The sequence below is a fragment of the Condylura cristata genome, unplaced genomic scaffold (genome assembly GCF_000260355.1).
Source record: "Condylura cristata isolate star-nosed mole 26May11 unplaced genomic scaffold, ConCri1.0 scaffold00023, whole genome shotgun sequence".
Lineage (NCBI taxonomy): Eukaryota > Metazoa > Chordata > Mammalia > Eulipotyphla > Talpidae > Condylura > Condylura cristata.
In genome coordinates this window covers 24,465,037-24,475,425 of record NW_004567124.1, presented here as the reverse complement: position 1 = coordinate 24,475,425, position 10,389 = coordinate 24,465,037, and the positions used below count along the sequence as shown (strand labels likewise).

Sequence of the window (10,389 nt, the reverse complement as noted above, 5' to 3'; positions counted from 1 at the left end):
GGGGAGCAGAAAAGGCAGATCGGTGAAGTACACTGCTGAGGGGAGCAGTGGGTGGGTCAGGAGAGGTCTGCCGCACCATGTGGTCACCTCCGGGGAAAGCGGGAATCCAACTCATGCGGAAGTGGCTTTAGCTTCTTAGTACAGTACTTTAACCCCCTGTGCCACCAGGGAGGGCCATGAATAGGTATTTTAAACAAACATCTGTGGTAATTCAAATATATCTAGTTAGAGCCCAACATTTAGGAACTCTCAAACTAGATGATAGTATTAATTCCAGTTATATGATTCCACGTAAGCTTTTCTGTTTTGTTAAGTTCATTAATGAACTTATGTTTCAATATAAGATAAACATGAAAGATGAGCTCATCTTTCAATATAAGATGAAAGCAATGGATTGGTGATAAAATGTCTCAATTAATTTATATTTATAATGACACCTCCCTATTTACTTGCTATCAGCAAAGGTAAAAAATAGATCATGGGCCCTCCCTGGTGGTGCAATGGGTTAGGACACAGCACTGCAAGCTGGCCGCAGTCACTTCAATGCAAGTTCAATCCCCAGCCAGGAGGTGACCCATATGGTACAGCAGACCTCTCCTGTCTCACCACTGGTGGCCCAGCGGGTTAAAGCACAGCACTAAGAAGCTAAAGCCGCTTCCTCCGCATGAGTTCGATTCCCGCCTGCCCCGGAGGTGACCACGTGGCGCGGCAGACCTCTCCTGACCCTCCTGCTACTCCCCTCAGCAGTGTACTTCGTCGATCTGCCTGTTCTGCTCCCTGCTCTGTCTCTGGTGAAGCCTCTCGCCGCCACCCCTGAGCCTCTGCACCATGTAACTGTGTGGTTCATTCTTTCCAGCAAATGCCCTTTCACTTTGAGGAAAATTTACTATAAATTTGACACCAGTAACTCAGATAAGCTCGAAGCTCCCATTTCAAAGTATGATTGATCTGTAAGTACTTTCTTAAAAAGGTAATTTCAAACAAAAATATGCACAAGAGTAATGTTAGTTCAAGGAATTCCATAGGCTTTCCCCTATATCTCAGCATTTAGATATCTGAGAGGATAAAGATGGGGAAAAAAAAAAACACTTCTTCTAAAACAAGGCACCCCAATGCACCCAACAATGCACTGTTAAATGACAAGTTTAAGACATACCCAATTGCTGCCGGGGTCAAGCGGGTATGCAACTGCGGGGTGGTAGAAGTAGTGGTGGTTGTTAGGGAGCCATCAGTTCCAGTCTTCTCCCAGTCAAAAGGATCACTCTCAATTACTGCAAATGTCTTGATACTGTTGTCAAATACGGATGTAAGAAGCTAAAACACAAGGGAAAAACAGAGTAAGCCAATGTAAACATAATCATTTTATTCCAGAAAAGAAAGTACCCAACTCATTGGTAGTACAATTTGTAGTACAATTTTCTCTAAAAACTGATGGTATAACTAGGGGAATCCGAATGCAGGCTACACAATGATAGTGAATTATTATTTATTTTTCTCAGTAGACTACTTCCAAATTTTTCTCAATTGAAGTAGTCAACATTTCTCAGATTTATAGTTATATAGGTGAATATCTTATTCTCGGAAGATACATAAAAATAAAGTGTCATATCCAAAATCTACTTTCAGATGATTTCATAAAAGAAGTGTTTGTTGTATGTGTAAACAGTTTTGATCATTTATTTATGTAACATAACTGGTTTTTCTTTTTCTTTCTTTCTTTCTTTTAAAGATTTATTTATTTGTGGCCCTCCCTGGTGGTGCAGCGGGCTAAGGCACAGCACCAAGAGGCTAAAGCAACTTCCTCATGAGTTCGAGCCCCGCCTGCCACGGAGGTGACCACATGGCCCAGCAGACCTCTCCTGGCCCGCCCGCTGCGCCCCTCAGCAGTGCACTTCGTCAATCTGCCTGTTCTGTTCCCCACTCTGTCTCTGGTGAATCCTCTCACCCTCTGCATCTCTGGTCTGTACCCCAGTTCTGTATGGATAAATAAATAATTAAAAAAAATTATTTGTGCATACAGAACTGGGGTATAGGCCAGAGGCTCAGAGGTGGCGAGAGGCTTCATCATGGGCCAGGAGAGGTCTGCCGCGCCATGTGGTCACCTCTGGGGCAGGTAGGAATCGAACTCATGTGGAAGTGGCTTTAGCTTCTTAGTGCTGTGCTTTAACCCGCTGCACCACCAGGGAGGGCCCTGGTTTTTCTTTTTTTTGGTCAAAAAAGGATAATTGGCCATTGGTATATGTAGAAATTTTGGGGTATACTGAAGTTTATTATGCTTTCTTCTAACTTATGATCCATTTGAAAATATATTAAACTGTGTGTACATACACAAAAATTATCAAAAGATTCTGCTCTATTATACATGTATAAAATTTTTTTCTTTAAATTCCAAAATTCTGATGATCTTGAGAAAAAGCCCACAAAGACCTTCCTTTTCAGTTTCTGAGAATATTCATCATTTTCAATTTTATGACTATGCCTTCAGTCTCTCCTGAGTATTAGTATTAGTAGTAACCTATCCTCAGAGATTTGCCTTACACATATCCTGCTTCAATCCTTTCTAGCACTTCATTGGGCAATTTTGTAAGGTGTGTTACATTTTAAAAATATTACTCTGGTAATGAATGAAGACTAGAACCCATAAATAGTGATGGTTATGCTAGAGTTAGGAGGCCACTGTCATTTGAACCAACACAGCAACAATGAAGGTAAAAGAAGTGACAGAATTTGAACATAACTGGGAGGTAGAGAAGACAGAAGTTGTTGATGTATTAGATGAAAGCCATGAAAATAAAGAAAGAATAAAGGATAATTTAGATTTCTGTAGTGAGCCACAAAGTTTATGGCTCTACAGATAAAATTTGAGAGCCATCAAGATATTGGTGTTAATAGGTATTATTTAAGATCATAGGTGTAGATGCTGTCATCTATGCAGAGTTGATCTCAAAGAGGTTCAAGACCTAAGGTGATGGCTCTACAACAATCTGATAGAAATGAGAGAAGGATTCCGCAAAGAAAACCAGGAAAGAGTGATCAGTGAGGTAGGAAAGCCAGTGTGGTATTATTCTAGCTTGCAAAATAAAAAAGCCATCTTAACAATGAGAATGGTCAAATGCAAATAATTGAAAATTCATAGCTAATTCTGATTATTTAATTGATAATCTCGTTCTTTTACTCAATTTAAACTCCAAAAAGCTGGTCAGACTGGGTAGAACTCTGCATATACTTTAAAGAGCAAAACATTTCTAATTTTAACAAAATAATTTTCTAATTCAGAACCATAGTGACTCTAAACCCTAAACTGCAACATACTGAAATAGTAGAAGTAGGATAAGTGAAGGATTCACTTTCCATGGTCAGTGATTCATTTCTCACATTTGGCTAAGATAGACAAAATTAGAGAATCAAATCAGCTATTCCTTCAGTGTTGAAAACAACATTAATTAGTCACCTTATAATAAATAATAAATATGTATAAAGCTTGTATGATCCTCCCATGCACTGGGGAATAAAACACATTCTAATCAGAACACTTTTCTGGAAACACAGGAGCTCACTGTACAAGTAATTCTTAAACTGAAAAGGGAACAGGACAAAAATCTTAAAAATCTTTATTTACAGATAATTCTGACACTTCCCTCTGGAAGGTATATCCCCTACATCTACTAAAAATCGCCGCAAATCTAGTATATATCTAACTTATGAGTATCTTACGGAATATACAAACTCATCTAACATGTAGTTCTCTGGGAAATGCATCCAGAAAAAGTTTAAAGTCATTTTATAATGACACAGCCTTCTGGAGAATTTCATGCAGAGGTAAGACATGAGTAAGATATTTTATAATATAAAGAACACAAAAAGTTAGAAAGCAAAATGTGCATAACCTTTACAATAAATCAAAAGAATGCAAAGATGTTTTAGAGTCAAGGCTAACATTTTAACATTGTTTCCAGACTTCTGGAGAAACTTGCTCCTACTTTGGTACAATAGAAGCAACTAGTTAAACAGTGTAAGAAACAATGGAATTTAAACATAATTGAAAATGAATCTTCCCTGAATGGAAGTAGGAAAGGAAAGGAGTTGAGAGAAGAGGATTTTGTGAGGGAGAACAGAGGAGAAAAGACCTGAAGAGGGACTAGCAAAAATGCAGTATTATTTTTTACTTGGCTAATGCTATGGATTATTTGTGTCAATTTCCCTCCTTCTTGCACTGATAAGAAGTCCATTTTTCTTAATCCTAATTCTAATGAGTTCTACAATAAAATGATTTCCCTAAAGCAAGTGATTGAAGACACCAAGAAAGTACCTAAAAATCAGGCACTATTTGGGTAATGTGATTCTGAATAATCTGTATTTTCTAAAATTCTCAAACTTTTATAATAAATTATTACAATTACTGTTATTACTTCTAATAATGAGAAAAAATTTAACCAACAAAAATGCAACACCTAAAATCATTTGATTGCATATGTACTCCACAAAAATGCCATTTGAAATACCCTTTATAGCAGTCATGTGAATAACCATGATGCCTCAGGGAGGCACCCTCCTCTTTCCTATTGAGCAAATGCCACCAATCTTTTGATCATATTTACTTCCATATGAAATCCCAGTTTGCCCTTTCAAAAACAATACAGAAAAATTTCAGGTTTTGGAAAAGCAAGATTTGTAATGGGATGCTGAGGATTCACTGTGAAGTTTGATTTCTGAATTTTCAGTTAATAAATAATAAATTAATAAATCAATAAAGCCCTTAACCAGCAGAGCACAATGGCAAGGCTGATTCAAAAACTTACCACAAGAGAAACTATTTTACTTCAATGATAAGTAGATACACTAGTAAGAAAGAAAGGCACAAAGTCTAAGCTTCTCTTCTCTTCTGGTGGATTTTCAGCAGCATTGGTAAAAAAGAAAAAAAAAAAACTTTTCTTTTGAGAACAGAACCAGGAAAAGACTGACCAAATAAAGAGAATGTGTTGAAGAAGCCGCAAAGTTTTAGCTATTTTAATCAGTTCTATCAAGATACTAGGGCTCCTCAGTAGAGAACACTCACCCCAACAGCTACTCCAGGAGGTGTGAAGTGGAATAAGGAAGAACAGTTCAGTTAGTCGTACTGCCTAATAGCAATACCTTCCCCTCCAGTGCTCTTTCAACCCACAAGATAAGTGGAAATGTACTCAGTTCTCTATGCCTTCTAACATGGAAACTGAAAAAGGAAAGCAAACTAGAGGGGAGACGGAAAAAAGGGAGAGAGCACAGAGGACTATGGTGGAGGACTAAGGGGCGAGATGTATGATGTGGCAACCACATCTGAAAAGGGAGATCCTAAACTTCTAAAACACAAACAATGCTGTAAACACATGTGACCTCAATTTCAAAAATAAAAGGAAAGCAACATTTCCTTTTCATCTAAATAGAACAACAGCATAAAGAAAATATAGATTTCTATTAACACAAAAGTAATGTCAAGTAGAATATAGGAATAAGAAGAGTAAGATAATCATAAGCAAATGCAGTGCCACTGAGGTACATGTAAAAACACTGAATGTTTACATGCTGCCTTCTACCTCATAAAACATTCTCAATCATCTCCTTAAAATCTTGACAGCAACACTGTGTATTTCCATCATTTCACAGAGAAGGAACTAAATTTAGAAAGGTCATACAAATGGTGTGTAGCAAAGCACCAACCGACAGAAGTTCTTTTAAATATGTGTTATTTCTACTGTAGGAGGAGGCAGCAGGCAAGATAAAAATAGCCTATAGTTGAAATTATCCTTCAAAACCCTTTAAAATGCCAATAAAGTGCAGAATAGTTTGGTCTCTCAACTGGTGCAACATAAGCAGGTTTTTTCCTTTAGTATTAGAAGAGATTTTTTTTTTTAAGGTGAATGTGAATGAAGTAATAAGCTGGGGGCATTTGGGGATAATATTATACCGAAAAAATTACTATTCTTTTGAACAACAGAATCACACTCAGTGTAGCCGATTCTGGATGACTGACTGCTGTCAGTGAAAGACTGACTGAGGAAATAACAAATTGAAGGCGCTGCACCACCTCCCTCACCAGGGCACAACTAGTTAAATAAAATACCCATTCATTGATCCACATATTACATTACTGAATGCCTACTACTGTAAGTGCTAGGAATGCAAAGCTAGTCAAAACACAGACTTGTCTTCAGATAGTTTGCATGCAACAGAAGCACTAGCCAGAGTGAGTGCAGATTTAATTCAATTTGGCAACCATTAATTAAATGCCTAACAATGCACTAATTTCTTGAGGAAACTGAGATAAGTGTACAGGCACAGCATTGCTTTAAAAATGGAGCTCGTTTCTTGTCTTGAAGGAATAAGAGAAGAATGAGATGTTGGCATCTAAATTGGTTTTCAATATCAAGGTGAGCTTGTCAACAAGAAATGCAGCACTATAAGACAGGCATTCCAGGCAGGGCATGCTGAGAGGAGGACTGCACTGCGGGGCTAATATAGCTGGGTCATATGAGGACAACAGGAAATGAAAAGAGATAATCAAAGGGGTGAACCAAGAATTCACCCCTTCTCCCTATCTCCGCTATTTATATCCATGTTGAGGTCATTATCATTCCTTGCTTCCTGACAGTAAGTTAGATCTATTTCCTAGGATCCCTTGCAGTTAGAATTGGGTCACAATGTGATCTGGTCTGGCTACAGTAGGGACATATGCTAAAGTGATTATATTATGTCTAGACCTTATCATAAAATCCCTAAGTGATTACTCTAGCATCCCACTCTTTCTGATGAATGTAAAAGCTCTATGTTAAAGACAGCAGTGTCAAAACATGCATAGTGTTGAACGGCACGAGGAATTTAGCGGTGGGAACAAATCAAGGTGTGAAGCTATACTCCCAAAACTAGAGAAACCATTACACCTTTGAGGTATTGAACAGGTATTTTTTTGTATTTCTTTCTTTCCAAAGGCTTAGCTCACCCTATCCCAGTAGCCTTTTAAGGAGTCTCTAATTCGTCTTTGTCTCATATAAATGCTACAAACTGCAGAAGTAGTCCCCTTAAAACTGGATAACTATTCTCCTGTTTATTAAGACTTCCAAAGCACGCTGCTGCACTCAGAATAAAACCCAAACTCCTAAAAGGCCTGAAAGGCTCTGTATCATCTGGTCTCAGCCTCTTTCTAGTCTCATCTCAAAATATTCTATCTCCTTATGTTTTGGCCACATTTATTTTCTTTCTATTCCTTTTTGAATCAGAACTATTAACACTCTTCCCTTATTTTTTGCTCTTTATGTAGCCAATATTGGGCCTTATTGGGTTTGGCTTAAATGGTAATTTTAGAGAAATACATTTCCTTACCCATAATTGTATAGAAGGGTCTTCCTTTGTGTTCTCTAGTTCAATCTTTTGTTTACTTTACAAGCAACCAGTATATGTTTTCTGAAAAAATTAACTCCAGTGTTATCAGAATCAGGGGATCTGAAAGCAGGGAAACCTGTTGCAGTCTGCTGTAATCTCTATTCAAATAATCCAATTCCTAATCCTGGAAAGTATACTAACAAGATTAATGAAGATTGGTCAATTCTGGATATCCTTGTATCTTCTAACTTTAGTGACGTGCAGCTTGCTAATATACACACAGTTCAGTTTCAGGCTCACCAGCAGAGTGTATATTTATGTGTTTCATTAGTGTTCTCGATATGCTTAACAAAACGTGAACACACTAGTAAAGGTGTCTTTTGTGCTCTTATATCAAGATCATGTGATCCTACTACTGATATTTATTTATATTTATTCATATAACTTTTTAGCTCTTTCACTGCACTTTTATTAGGTGCTTACTGTATTTGTAGCCACCTCTTTCAGGAAGGCAGGATGGTAAAGTGAAAAATGTGGGCCTCCTGAGTGAGACATAGGCTCAGATGCCTCCTCTAGCACTACCAGTTTTCCCAGGCAGCATGTCTCAAATAAGTTTCTAGTAAGAAAAGGATAATAATATTCCCCAAGTATTATTGCGACATTACTATATGTCATCACTGTAACAACGTGTGTAAAGGCACCACAGGGGTCTTCTTCAGCTAATCTAATGTTGCTATCTTCGTTTCCTGTTAAATGGTGATATTATTACCACAGATAGATTACTGTGGGATACTGTGGTGGAATTCAAGATTTTCCTAGGTATCCCTTAGAGATATTTTTCTTTCTCAAGACACGTTAAAACTACTTATTTAAACTACAAGATATCCACAACAACACTGAATGATTTTTATCACTCCACGTACATTTCTGGAAATGTTGGTCAAATACTTTTTTTACTTTTAATTAGAGACAAAGATTCATAGGAAGTAGCAAGAACAATACAGAGAAGTCTTCTTTGCTTAGCTGTTCAAAAGTGTTACCTTTAAACTGCTAGAGTACAATATCAAAACCAAGAAAATGACTCTTACAATTCAGAGCCTATACAATTTCATAACTTTGTGTGTGTGTGCAATACTATCACACAAGGAGATTCAAGGTCCAGCATTTTTTTGTTTCTATCATTGCCAACACTCTTTCAGAATGTAAGAATAAAAACAATATTCATAATAAGATATCTGCTTTAATACTGGCTACAGTCTGATAACTTTACCTTTAGTTTTAAAGTACTTATGCATTACTCACAGATTTTCCCTATATCTTGTGAGGAGGAGACTACTGGGCAAACTAAGATTTGATTCAACTTAATTAACATTTGTTAAAAATTTGTTAAAAATTGCAGCGGGTTAAAGCACAGCACTAAGAAACTAAAGCCACTTCAGCACAAGCACTTCACCCCGGCAGTGATCCACATGGCATGGCAGACCTCTCCTGACCCGTCTGCTGCTCCCCTCAGCAGTGTACTTTGCCAGTCGGCCTATTCTGGTCCCCACTCTGTTTCTGGTGAATCCTCTCACTGCCTCTGCACTTCTGACCTGTACCCCAGCTCTGTATGCATAAATAAATACATCTTTAAAAAAAACTTGCAAAAAGTTTAGGTGTCAGAAATGCTTAAGGACAGAGGAGTAGATCAGAAATACATGGTATACATGTACACATGTATATACACTTCTGACATGGATGGAACTGAGAGGATAGTGTTAACAAAGTAAGTCAGAAAGACAAAGACAGATACAGGATGGTGTCACTTATAGGTGGAATGTAGACAAACATAATAAAGGATCAATCAAAGCCAAATCAATAATAAATTATTTAACATCTAGCTACAAAACTGAGGCAAGCAGAGGAGGAGGGTGACAGGTTATGAGTGAGAAAGGGCCCATTGGGACAAGGTGGAGAACTGTTAGGACATTGGTGGTGGGCAAGGTGTTGGAGGTTTGCACCTATAACCTCCAGAGCAGGTACAAAGTTGTAAACCTACTTTACTTCAATAAACATAATTTGCAGGGAAAAAAAAAAGAAAAAGAAAATTTAGTCAAGTATAATGCCAGGATAGTGTGGGATAAATGGAGACTTGGTGGTGGGTATAATGTGGTAAACAGTTATCTGAAGTGGTATGAACCTACATCTAAATCATGTTGTAAATTAATGATTCACAGTGTTATAAATTAATGATACCTCAATAAAAAAATAAAGTAAGGTATAGTTGTGCCTTCAGAACTTTAGAGTCAACCAGGGAGACATCTTATACATAAATACAATACTACATACTGATAAACTTTGATATTTTCCCAAGACATCATGGCATTTTGCAAGAACAAGTCAGCCTTTACTCTAACAGAAACACAAAAGATCACTGGCAGAGAACATAAAAGCTCTTCTCTAGGTCAAAGTGAGCAGTAGCACATCAGGATACTAAATGAGGTATTGGCCATGTGCAACTTGTTAAGCTAATAATGTTCTGTGGTTAAAAAAAATAGTAATTTTTAAAGATTTATAATATATAGACATTCAAAGTGAAAGTGCATCATTTAATACTTTGATAATAAAATACATTCACTTATGTCTTACTCAGAATTAGCCAAACTGAGACATAAGTTACTGGACTTTTGATGTAACTAGGGAAACAGTTACACCAAATATTGAGTTTTGATTTGTTTTTTACTTGTTACTGATTGAAGTTTATTGATTTTAATTACACTGATTACTCAATGAGGAATTTAAAATTTTAAAATTTGAATTTTGAAATTTTGGTAATTAAACTCAACTTAGGTGTATGAATTCCAAACTGCAAAGTTAACCATATGGACAACATTAAGTTTTAATAAGAGCATTCTGAATCTTATAGAGTAATTTTTCTCAAAATAAAGACTGTACTAGGGCTCTGTGAGAAAAGCAAGAAACACAAGCTATAAAGTTCAGACCTTTTTGGACTTGATGGTGTACTGGTACCAGTGACTTACACCAACTAGTCATTCA

At 37.0% G+C, this 10,389-nt stretch overlaps 1 protein-coding gene across 2 annotated transcripts in view; it reads right to left on the bottom strand.

Moving 5' to 3' along the window:
* The window catches only part of TTBK2 (tau tubulin kinase 2), a 122,145-nt gene that overhangs the window by 27,991 nt on the left and 83,765 nt on the right, over positions 1-10,389 (bottom strand). For both annotated transcript variants that reach the window (XM_004687872.2, XM_012728667.1), the window contains one exon: positions 1,157-1,314. In XM_004687872.2, the coding sequence (XP_004687929.1) occupies positions 1,157-1,314 (158 nt within the window). The remainder of the gene's footprint in view (positions 1-1,156; positions 1,315-10,389) is intronic.